Below are 13170 nucleotides of genomic sequence, written 5' to 3'. Positions count from 1 at the left end.
AATCAAACCAGGACTAATGCTACTGATATAGGTACTATATAAGTAATTTTAAGGGACAGGACTTTACAATAACAATGCACTGAAGTTTTCTCTTTCTAGCCACTAGATAGAGCCTGTGCATATGTTGAGAAATGGCATTAAAAAAAACCAGTACTGAGAAGTCACTTCAAAGAAAAATTAACTCCTTACCAAGAGCATTAGAGCTCTGTATTAAAAAAAAGAGAGAGTATATTAAGAAAATATTTAAGAGACTAGCTGCCTGAGCAGAAAAGTATTCCAGCTGCAAACACAACCAGCAAATACAATGATATAACAGGGCTACTGCTGCAGGAATCAACATCACACCACAATCCTACCTCTACCAGACAACTCCGTTCTGTATGAGGAAAACTGCTTAGAAATACATTAGCATACAATGCCCCATATGTGCAGAATTATCCTATTCAGAAAGCAGATACCAAACTGATAGACAATTTAAAAATCCCTGGTGTGCCAAAAAACACCAAGTGGTTTTCTATATGGGAAACAGACCTGGGTCACTAAACACAGCAGAGCATACATAAGGAAAGAGTCATCAAGTAGGAGATGGATACAGCAACCGATATTGTACAGCTCCAGAGAATAACAGAATCTGTCTGCCAAAAGGCACCAGAGCATTTTATGACAGTAAATGAACACCTAAGAATATTATCCATATGCTTATACCAAATTTCTTATGAACACAAGCAGTGTAAAAATATGCCTTCTGAAACAAATTCTGGATTTTTGTATGCATCATTTAAATTATGACAGTGAATGAGAAAGAGCGAGGGCTTGTTTGGCTGTGGTTTGGTTTGGTTTGTTTTACACTGCCTAGTGTCTCTTAACAGAGAAAGAGCACTTTCCCTTGTTCCCTTGAAGATGTAATCTACTCTTAGGTCAAAGGCAAAACCCCTCTGATTTTCCATGATAGCAGATGCAAGTCTTTTACATTACATTCATTAACTTCACTCTGAGCTATATTTCATGCTTCTTTTGTGCAAGTGGTGACAAATTGTGTGCAACTTTATATCAAGACAGAATAACCTGTAGAACCAAAAAACAGAGGTTCATTTTGCAAGATGGAAAGCCCTGTGTGGCTTGCTCAGCTGTCATCAGCTCCAAACCTTAACACAGAGGACTTGCTATAAATTCCTCAGACAGCCCCTCATCTGCACAATAAAGTTCACATTCTCCATGGGAATAAAATGCTCGAGGTATTATTCTTTTATTCATCATTATATTTTCATGAAGAAACCACAATTTATTTGACTGGGAAAATACCCTTTCTGTTAATCAGTTTTGAACCCATTCAACAACCAAAGCTTTATCTTGTGTATTACAGGCTTCAGAACATATCAAAATACAAGTGCAATTAAAATATATTAAGATAAAACTTATGAACACCAAAACTGGAGTCACCTTTTTTCTCTGCTAGTGAAAAATAACTTTGAAAACTATATACTTACGGTTAAGATGATGGAACGAAGCTGCTTTTGTGCCAAAATGTTTGCCATTTCCTGATTTAGTTAAAAAAAAAAAAAAAAAAAAAAAAAAAAACAATTAAAAATTAGCCAGAAGCAGGTATTTTAGTGCCATACCTAGAACACTGACTTAAAAGGTTTCAGTCTTAAGTTTCTGCACTGTTACTTATAAATGAAATGAAGCAGCCTACCAGCTAGACTATCATATGCATTATTTGGGGGGTCACAAACTCAGATTACTCTACTATGAGAAAAGGAGCAAAGAAAGTAAAAAGTATGTCACAAGCTGAGGACCTTGGTGATCCAAAGCGAGCAATGAAAGACCTCAGAAGAGGCCTCTGTGGGTTAAACAGAGTATTTACACACACTTGCTCAAGAACAACCTCCCCCCCTGTCCCTCCCCTAAACAACACAGAAGGAAGCATGGAGTGGAAGCCAGCCAGGACTTTAAAACAAGATGCCAAACAACATGCTTATTTACATTAGTATTTTGGCTGTTTTCAAGTCAAGTGCTCTAACTTTCACTCAATAAATCAGTCTACAACTCGATACTGTTTCACCATAGCAAATACTACTTCTCCCCTGTATTTTGGTAGCAATGTTGACGTTGGTCCACTGTTTTGTCTTAAATTAACTTCTATTTCTAGACCTGTCTGAAGTCACTATCAAGGTGAATATGCTTTTACTTTCATTCTTAAGCAGCTGACCCCAGCTGTCCATGCTGCAAACTGTCCTACAATGCATAGGAGGGAATTTTTTACACTTATCAAGCATGAGAGTCTAATCTTAACCATACCTACAAGTCAATACCTCATTTTTTAAGTTCCATGATCTTTTCCATCAATATAGAAATATATGTGGGTGTGTATGTGGACATATGTTAGCATATGCAATGCATACAACTTATAGTAATTATCATCACATAATTATTTTTAAATTCTTGTTTTCAAAATGTACTATTTAAGGATTTGGATAACATATTGCACCCTGCTATTTAGACACTGTTTATATGTACACAAAGGGATAAAGTTTGGAATTAGTAGATCATTGATTGGAAATAGAGCTCACGTATCACAGCCTTACATAATACAGCACAACAAATCACATCAACGCTGATACGTGCTTAAGGACATTCTTAGGATGCACTGTGATTCTGTGCAGTTGGCACCATATCAAAAATACTGTTCACATTCAGGAGAAATAAATTTTAAAAAAATCCTGCTGATCTTTGTGAGAGTTGAAGAGTAATATAGAGTACATACTGCTTACTTTTATATAACAAACAAGAAACTAGAAGAGAGGAAAACAGACTATTGCATAAAACATATGAAGAGTTGCATTGCTGAAACATGGCTGCAGAAACAATGTAAATAAAGCAAGTGTTAGGGTGAGAACTTGCTTGCAAAAAGAAAGTAATTCTCATTTTGAGACAGGAGGCAGTCATGGATGTTGACTGTTTTCTTTATACCAGATAAAGGATGCTGCAACAGAACACAGGAACGATAAGGAAGGAAGAAGGGGCCAAAGACAAGAGAAACTCAGCTTTAGTTTTTAAGCCTTTTGTGGCTGAGCAGGTTTCAATTGCACATAACACCAAAGGAATGAACGATACAGATGCTTCCATCTCTTTTGGAAATGCACAACTGAGCTGCAGGGGGAGTGCCAGGTACATGATATACTTCACGTTACGCGGAACAGACTGGCTGGTTTTGTCAAAGTATATCCACTGCCAGAAGATGGACAGGTAAAGAATATGAGGTAGTCTTTTCTGCATTCGAGGTAAAAAAATGGGAATTCTTTTATTTTACTTTTTGGAGAAGATTATCAAATTGTCACTTCTTTCTTATACCTGTAATTTAAAAAGCCTTTATTGGGATGTTGTTTTTTGTCACTGGACCAAAAACTTATAGGAGCAACAAGCATTCACGAAACTGATTACTGCAACAAAAACAACTTTGTCTCCAAGAAGGCTATATAGCTATTAGCAACTGATGAGCTGCCTCTTCTAAAATAAGTATTGTAGTAACAGATGAGAACAAGAATTTTTTCACAAAATTTGCCATCTCATTTCCCATAGCAACATGTCTCTGTAAAAATGCAGACAATTGCCAAAAAAAGTGTTTCAAACATCCACAGTATCATTTCAATGCTCAAATTCACAGCTCTTTTCTGATAAAGATTTTTGGGTTTTTTTAAATAACCTAGGTTTCTCTAGATGATTTGGTCCTTGACAGTGGCAGAGGAAGCAAAGCAACACGGGAGTCCTCATTAAAAAAGAAAAACCTTGAACGTCTTGGCTTTTTGCATTACAGAAATAGAAAAAAAAAAAAAAAAAAGGAAGGGAAGGAATTCAGATACCAGCACCAATTTAAATCTTTTCCTTAATTGCAGTGCAGTCATCCACATCATGCCAGTCCCTGTAAGATGGCAGCAGGGAGGGTGCCAAAGCTCCCAGAGTCATACAGGGTTTGGTGTAGTTTCTCACTCCTAACCATATTAGCGGTGAGTGCTTGTGCTGGTTTCAGCTGCAATGGAGTTACTTTTCTTCCTAGTAGCTGGTATAGTGCTGTATTTTGGATTTAGGATGAGAATAATGTTGATAACACACTGATGTTTTAGTAGTGGCTGAGCAGTGCTTACACTAAGTCAAGGACTTTTCAGCTTCTCATACTGCCTTGCCAGCGAGGAGGCTGGAGGTGCACAAGAAGCTGAGAGGGGACACAGCCAGGACAGCTGACCCCAAACTGGCCAAAAGAATATTCCATGCCATATGACATCATGCTGAACAAAAATTGGAGAGGTTGGCCGAGGGGCATGGCCGCTGCTCAGGAACTGGCTCCGCATCAGTCAGCAGGTGGTGAGCAACTGCATTGTGCATCACTTGTTTTGTAAATTCTTTTATCATTATTATTATTTTCCCTTCCTTTTCTGTCCTATTAAATTGTCTTTATCTCAACCCACGAGTTTTACCTTTTTTTCCTGATTCTCTCACCCATCCCACTGGGGAGGAGTGAGAGAGCAGCTGTGTGGTGTTTAGCTGCCTGTCAGGTTAAACCATGACAGTGCTGAACCTTAACTTTTGAGGGCCCACAGTCAGATAGTTATATGAGACTGCATCACCTCAGTTTGTTGTCTTAGGAAGACAAAATTCAGTAAACAATATCAGTTATCCCTATCTTGAAGCTAATGGACACCTACCTTCTTCAGTGTACGGTTTACTAATTAACCACAAGATCGATATAAAGAGAAACCTAACACATTCTGAACACTTAATATAGGTTATTAAAGGCTGAAGAAAATTTTCTGCAACTGTCATAGTTATTAGCCTTCAAGCCAAATCAGGTGATTATGTTCTAATGACCATAAACTCCATGACTAACAATTTTGTGTCACTACAGGTGAAGTGAAGTCTGCATGGTCTACTGCCAGCCTCACTAGATGGTTACGCTGTCAGTGGACTAGTTTCACTTGCTGGGAAGACCCTGTGGTACTGTCACCCTCAGGAACACATGCCCGCTGATTACTATTAAGGTCTTACCTAGATCTGACATTGTCTGTCAACTTCAAATATGACTAAAGCACACTTTTCACAAAAGCAAAGCAATAGCAACTATTTACAAATGTAAAAAGTGAAATCTTTGTTTTTCTTACAAGGACCTATCACAGATTTAGGTCAAAATTGAAAGAAAGTTTTTATTCCAATTTTTGTTCATTAGGTGCCTTTTGCCCTTAACAACTGAAGACTGTATTGGAGGAAGAAAGAAAAAAGGAATGGGGGGAAAAAAGGCTTTTTTTTTTTTAAATGAAACCATGGTTTTCCTTTCCCCTGTTCGTAATTTTAAAAATATTTTTGACGCAAAAAAGAAAAATTACCCATTGGGGCTTTGATTTTGTTTAAACAATCTCCAGCATCTTAAAATGTAAATAAATCTAAAGAAAGTCCTTGTCAGAACTGATCAGCAGCTCTCAATGAACTTGTTCTGGACACTAACAGTATGTCACCACAAGAATTATCATCACGGTTCCTGGTGACAGAAATGTTAAATAAATAAATGACTAAATCTGTTTTGACACAGGCTAATGACTTGATAAACATGGATAAAACTTCTCTGTTTCATAACACATTGCATTCCATCCTCATTTAACAGCAACTAGCAATCTTGAAATATTTCCTTTTGAGACTTCTGATCTCTGGCACTAAAGTTAACTTAAAATAGTATACTACAAAAGTCATGAAATGCTTACATGGCAAGATATTTCCATTTTCAAAAGGAATGCAATTTTTATTAAAAAATCCCGGTGGGGGATGGGGGGGGGACACAGACGGACACAACACAGCTTACCAAAAAAATAGCCTGGTTTTACAAGCTGTGCTGGCAAAGAGTTCAGTACAATAAATACTACAGCCAGCCACAGTCAATATGGTTCATGTGAGGTTACAGGGAACTAAAAAAAGCACAGAAGAATGCTTAATCCCTACTAATAATGGTGCAAGATGGAGGTAGCTCCATTAAAATGAATGATATTATAACAGCGTGAAACAACAGAACAAGTTTCAGTTTGAATTAACTGCAGGAAAAGTGTGACAGGGACAACTGCAGGTATGAGTATGACACACTTTTCCTACAGATATGTAGATATACAACAAGATCTAACAACTTACCTGCCTCTTGTCATCCGGTGCTTTAAGGAAAAGTGCATTTATTACCGCTATGGTATATGTCTGGATTTCTTGGTCTGTCCTGTTTGGAACAAAATTATAAACACAACAGAAGAACGTGAATACACACAAGCTGTAGAAACTGATCTTCCAGTTGCTTTACTGCAGGTGGAAGTGGAGGGACTGTTTGCACTTAACCATTCCACACGTTAACCATTTAAAGTTAGGCAATCAGTCAAAGCTGGTCATGACCAGGCTGTCTCTACTATTAAGAGCGACACTATGTTCCAGAGGGAGACTCAGCATTCAAGAAAGGTGGAACCGATCACACCCTTGAAGTGCCATTGACACTCTACTGATCATATCAGGAGCCCAGACAATCAGCTTTTGCCAGATGCCCAACAGTTAGAGGTAGGAAGAGGAATCTTCCCTAAAGGATTCTGGAGACGAATCTGCTGGTATTAAAAGCTTTTCAGGTGAGTGGAAAATGTCCCAGCTGGGAGGCAAGCATAACTATGGTTCACAATACATTACCCTATGCTACAAGAGGCAGTTTCCATCCATTTAACCACTGCACATTACTGTTTAAGAAAAAGCCTCCCCCTTTTCAAATATACCTTCAGCAAAAGTTGACCAATTTTTGTGTTACACACTTCCCAGAGGCTGGCAAGCAAAACAACCCCATCTGTATGCTAATGGCATTAAGCATTTTATTACTACAGGGTGTTCTTCTCTTCATTCCCCACTTCCAACTACACGGGCAGCTTAGTGCGGAAAAAAAAAAAGAAGAAAGAAAAAAATCAATGATCAAGCAACTCCAGAAAGCTGGTTACCAATCATCCAGCCAGTTATACTGGATGTAGGAGTCATACAGCAGGTTGCCAGTCTTTATACCATTCCTCCCAAATGCTGTGCTCATTTGGGGGGGTGGGGGGGAAGCCACCATATCTGGTGGCAGTTGAAGACACTCACCCCTGCAGATGTGGGATTAGCTGCCCAATTGTGATCTCCTGTGCCACCTTCTGATACAGGTCGTGGCTATTGAGCACCATCGATTCCAGGATTGCTAGTGACCGTTGCAAGATAGAGATGTCCGAGGCAAATTTGTTCACGTAGCTTGCTATCTACAAATTCAAACGTTTAGAGAATTTACATCTTGTCATGAAAAAGAGGACAGGGAAGAAAGAAAACTGTGGGAGTGGCTCAGAAAGGCATTAGAATAAAAGTAGTCTTGTCCACATGCCAGGTTATCAGTGAACACCTGAAAGTAATCAACCAGACACTGTAGATACCTTCAAAGGACACAGTGGCATGGATTCTTCAGCTGGCACGAATCACCATAAATTTCTGTCAATATTCATACCACCAAAATATATACTTCAACACTACATTATGAACACAATAAATCAACATTAAAGAACTAGAATGGTTATATTTTTTGTGAGGAAAACTTTGGAAAGGACAAGGAGAATACTTCGCATTCTCTTCAGTAGAAATCTGTGCAGCCAGTTTTCTCTAAACAAGTATCTAGGCTCAAGACAACTGTTTCAAAAGAGAAATTTACATCTAGCTCTCTGGCAAAACACACTCTAGCAAAATATGCTTTTCTTTTTTTTTCCCTTGCTGTTACCAACAACACTGAAAGCTCTCTCCAGGTTACAAATTAAAACTCTGTTGATGAGCATTTATGAGCACAACTGATTCCATAACTCTGTCTAGAGTCCAGTCTTGCTAAGCGTTCATGCATTAACAACCTTCACTTTTACTGCAAACTGCCACAAACAAATGGCACGTTAATCAAAACCAGGTCCGACCTCTGCTTTTTTGCAGTGCAGCAATGACATGCTGCACGCTCATTTGCAGAGCCAACACAGCTGTGCAGTAAGACGTGGCAATGTGCGTTCTTCCGCAAGCTGCCCAGTCCTTGGACCCGGCTTCCTGGGAAGAAGCTTGCCTTCTGCTGACGCATGAAGCCAGAACTGCTTGGGTTTTCCTTGAATGCACTGATACCAGCAGCACAGTCAAGCTGAAAGGTACCCGAGGAAGCACAGACAGACAGAAGACAAGTTGTGTGACCACAGTTATTCGCTCTTTACAGCCAAGTAACAGACTACAGTGGCCCTGTCTCAAGTTTGATGCGTTCTTTCCAGAAAACTTCAAGTCCACGCGCTTCTTCAGTACTCATGCTACAAGCCACTAATGTGATTATACTGTTTCTGATTCTGGATGCTTGCTTAGACCTTGGCATCATTTTGCTTTTGGAGGAAGAAAGGCATGCCCTACGCTTGGAAAAGCTGCCTAGCTGCCTGTAAAATTCACAGTTAAATACTGACATGTGGACAATGACATTGTGTTGCACTTGTGACATTTTGAGTAGTGCTGAAGGAGCAAAACACCCTTTCTGCAACTTTGGTTGGAGGCGACAAGGAAAGAGGGGACAGATTTTTCTTCTTCTTATCTCTGTTGCAGTGCTGCTGTTTGCTCTGCTACTTGGTTTGCATTACCACAATAGGAATATCCTATGCTGAATATAACTCAATTCAGAAAATACACATTGACTTTACAGAAAATAAAGAACCAACCCACGCATGCATAGAGAATAGGAGGAGAGAAGCAACTCAATTAGCCTTTTTCTACTCTGGGCTTTCAACATCTGCTGCCTGCAAGTCCTGAGCCCAAGTAATATTTATATTAGTATATGATGCACATATGCTGTTTAGAGTAACAAGCTGTATCTCAGAAGCACTGTACTACCCTACCTCTCTTAACGGTAATCCAGTTGTTTTCTGATGCACTGCAGCCAGAGATGCCAGATGTCCAGAAGGCCCACAATACAGACAATGTATGCACAGAGCAACTCTGCACTGCTCACACAATAAACCAAATACGCTCTGGATGCCTCACAGTCATGGGGCATCCATGGATCAACTGTGCAGCAGGAATACAGTATGTCCAGACCATGTCCCAACTTGTCAGACTGCTGTCACCATCCTCTTTAGAAGCCCTGACATGTATGAATTATTCTTGGTGCAGCAGCTCCTTCCCATGATATTTCAAGTGGCAGTGTAAATGCTTTACTGGGATATAACATATTCATATCAGGGGCCTGCAGAAATATAACATTATAGGTAACTGAAACCTCAGTCTAGGAAAGGCTGCCTTAGACATATTTATTCTTCTGACCATGGACCATAATGTCTTTTAATCATAAACACAAACCCAAGGTATGAAGCTGGCTTGTGTGTTTAAAAAGCTATGACGTATCACACTGAACATACATGCAAAACATCTGCTAGATAACTTGCACGTGAAACCATGTATATTCATAACCACCTTGCTGAACCATGAAGTCTGGCCAGAAATAATAGGCTTGTCTACCCTGATAAATAAGGCATGCCAGTTCCAGCGGGAGAAAAATCAGATTAAAAAGGAATTATATTACTATACTTGCAGTTCTGGAAGCGGAAAAAAAACCCTTCTTGAAAAGAGACAAGAATCAATAGGAGTTCAGATTTGTGTTATTTGTTGTTCTCTGCTTATTGAGCACCACACACAGGGAGGGCTTTCAACATCCAAAAATAAACCTGCACTCATTTATCAAAAATTCTGATGATAAAAATAATGCAAGCTCACAGAAATACAACCTCTTCTCCAGAAATAAGCAACTTCATTGCTTTGCACTTTCATGTGAAAATCTGTCGCATGGGTGTATCTCATTAAGGATAAAACTCTTTGTTCAGCAAAATACCTGTAACCTTAATATCAGCATAGTCCTATTGGGACATATTGGCCACATACAAAAGAAGTAGCTGGGTGCTTAACTTCCTATCAATTTCAAGGGAAATTAGGAATCAGAATGCCTTTACACCTTCAGCCTCAGTGCTCTGCTGAAACAGGAGCTACACACGTAAAGTGAAGGTAGATGAGAAACCTATAGCAAACTGATCTACATCATCTGAGTTCTCTTCCTGTTTCAGCATCACTTAAAGCACAGGAGATAATTCAAAAGTTAAAAAAAAAAAACACGCAACAAAACAAACAAACAAACAAAAAACATGAAAGAAAATAAACCACGTCACCAACAAAAACCACACAGGGAAAGAACAATGAAGGAAACAGATCTGATTTTCTGAGCAGTGGTATACTCATTAGTTATTTGCCTGGACCGTTTTGATGTCAGAAATGTACAGAAAAATCTGACAAAGTTTTGCTCTCTGTTAAGTCCTAATGCATAGTAAAATTTTAAAGTATGCATCTCATTTTCAAGTAAGGCACTGGAGTTGCTCTTGACTACAGAAAAACCAACTGACAGTTGTGAGACAGAGATACTTTCCCAGCTGCCACCCCCTTTTCCTGCACAGTACATTTTAGAAGGCAGAGTAAACAATTCATCAAGGTTAAGGCTCTGCATCACACAATTATGAAACAGCAATTATATAAATAATTCTAACAGATATTTTTAACTATCTCAACCAATACTACAAACTTTATTTCTCCTCTTGCAGGAACTAAAGATGGGAATACCAAATTTGTATAGTGTATTTTGATATCCAATTACCATGACATTTTCTAAGAACTGGGCATCCAAATCCTTTAGGCAACTACGGAAGCTGGAAATAAACTTTATTGTCATAAGCAAGAAAAAGGTCTTGAGAGAATCTTACATATCATAACGAAGTTTTTTCAAATGATGCTATTATCCCTTAAGATAAGGAACAAAGCTCTCCTTGAAAGTGTCAGTTCTTATTTGCAGCAGTCGGAATAGCAGTCTTTATGTACCCAAAGGATGGGAGGGAGACTGCATCCAACACCAAGCAGTTAGTCATTAGAAGCAGTTAGAGGTTCCCCTTGAGGTCTCCTCCAGCTTCTACTTTTTAAGTTAGAAAACTATTCCAGAAAAAAGTTCAGATTAATTCCTCCCCATTCCAGTTTGGCTTCCATTTAACATGAAAGACAGCTTCAAAGGGCAGAAGCACTTGAAGTAAGATTGCAAAGTTCCCCCTCAGCTAGCAGAAACTTATCAGCTCCCTTATCCATCCTGTTAACCACTTGAGCTAGCCCATCAGCAACCTCAAGGGGCCTGTCAAAAGCCAAGGTTGGAGAAGCAAGTGAGAATAAAGCTGCAGATTGCTGCCAGAGAGACATGGTCCAAAGGTGCTCCTTTAGGTTTGCCCCTTGCCCACAGAGCCCCACTGAGGGCTCTGCTGTTCTGGTTCCCAACTGCGTGGCAGGTCAGGACACACCTGTGCCTCGTTCCTCTATTTTTGTCATTCTTTGTCCTTCTGTTTCTCTTCTAACTGTCCTATTCTTCTCCTTGGTCCCTCTCTTGTTCACCAGTTTCACTTTTGGTTTTTACTCTCCAGTTTTGGTTTTCATAGGTACTTCGTGAGAATGCTTTTGTTTGTGTCTTTTGGTTTGTTTTTTTTTTAAACTGGGTCACTGTCCAGGGAAACCTATGGAAGTGCCAGACAGAAGAGATGAGCCATTAACAGTGGTGCACACAACACTTCCTTCTGTAATTACTATACAGCCCATAGCGCAAAAGATGTTGATAAGGTTAGAAGACAACAATCATTTTGAGTCACTAACAAAGTAAATTGATTTAAACTCATTTTAGCAAGTTTCTTCATACATTTCTTAGTAGGCTCCCCTAGCAAATAAGGCATTCTGGGCTTGACCTTGTATCTCATGAATTCAAGTTAAAAAACAGTTGTACTGTTTTCTTTGCCATGAAAATATAACAATAATCATCATAATCTATCTAGACCACCAGACGGGGGGGGGAAGAGTCCAAAAACGAGATCAATTATACTAATTTTTCTGACAAATAGCATCCATCATTTTTAATGACCAAAACTGAGCTTTAATATCTAATGCTCTTTTCATAATTGATTCTTCCTTCATTTTTGGCAACAAAAGTAAATTTGTACTTTCCTTTGGTGGTAGTGATTTTCTAACCAAATTTAAATTAAAAGTCTTTGCTCTGACACACTCTGTTAAAATTAAGAGATCTTTGCCACAGGTTATATTTGTTCCATTACTGCTTCTGATAATTATTTTAGTGAAGTAACTCTGATATCTTTTGAACCTGTACAAATGCACTTTAACTTAAGTTCCGAGTTCAATCTGGTTTGAAAATTCTTTGTAAAGAGGTGTGGGGTTTTTTTTTTCCCCACAGTAAATGAAAAGGGTTAAACGAGTAACAAAACTTTTTTCTGAAGTCTGTTAAATCTCTGTACTTAAAGAGTGCTCCCGTGTTTCTGATGCTTTTGTGCATCTCCTACGTGTAAGAAAAGAAAAAAACGTTGCAAATCATGGAAAGATCTGTTTCAAAACCACAGACCTCACCTGTAAGATGCAGAGGTGCCAGATTTCAACTTGAAAAACTCCATAAATATCAGCCTAATTTCAGTTTGTAAACTAACTCATTTTTCTTCCTCCCATACCCCCAGAGGAACCATTTCAGTGCTGGTTTTGCTTCAAGAAATATGGTACTACTCATTTTTATTTACATTAAATCAAAATACTAATTTTTGCTTTAACTGTCATGGTAGCTGCACAGGGAGGTCACTCTGTAATTGAGCAAGCAATTTCTTGTGTAATAAGCCTAATACAGTGTTGATCCCATTTCACTACCATTGATTTCCATAGAAGTTGGGCCAGATCCTGCAACTGCAAATATTTATAGTTTGAAATAGCACTTTAATCCCATTTTCATGTACCTTTTTGTCCAATGACCTAAATAATGTACCTGGGGAAAAAAAAAAAACACCAAACCACGACTCACCTTAAAAATTTAAACTGGTGTAGAACAGATAGCACTGATTACAAATTTACCTTTTTAATGAATGCCACAGAGAAGGTATCCCACGATACAATCCCATGATCCATCAGCTCAACAAATGCAGTCAGTGTAAAGGACAACATATCTCCAAAGCTGCAAGAGACAGGAGTCATTACAACATTTACCAGTGATGCATCAGGGCAATGACCGAGGGAATAAAGCAG

General features: G+C 38.8%; 1 protein-coding gene across 5 annotated transcripts in view; it reads right to left on the bottom strand.

The window, feature by feature from the left end:
* Window positions 1–13170, bottom strand: part of ELMO1 (engulfment and cell motility 1) — a 312440-nt gene that overhangs the window by 192692 nt on the left and 106578 nt on the right. For all 5 annotated transcript variants that reach the window (XM_075493469.1, XM_075493466.1, XM_075493468.1 and 2 more), the window contains 4 exons: window positions 13000–13099; window positions 7135–7286; window positions 6166–6244; window positions 1488–1538 (listed from right to left, as the gene is read on the bottom strand). In XM_075493469.1, the coding sequence (XP_075349584.1) occupies window positions 1488–1538; window positions 6166–6244; window positions 7135–7286; window positions 13000–13099 (382 nt within the window). The remainder of the gene's footprint in view (window positions 1–1487; window positions 1539–6165; window positions 6245–7134; window positions 7287–12999; window positions 13100–13170) is intronic.

This window comes from Mycteria americana, chromosome 2 (genome assembly GCF_035582795.1).
Source record: "Mycteria americana isolate JAX WOST 10 ecotype Jacksonville Zoo and Gardens chromosome 2, USCA_MyAme_1.0, whole genome shotgun sequence".
Classification (NCBI taxonomy): domain Eukaryota; kingdom Metazoa; phylum Chordata; class Aves; order Ciconiiformes; family Ciconiidae; genus Mycteria; species Mycteria americana.
Note: the sequence above shows the minus strand (reverse complement) of the source record. Positions and strands in the feature narration are given on the sequence as shown.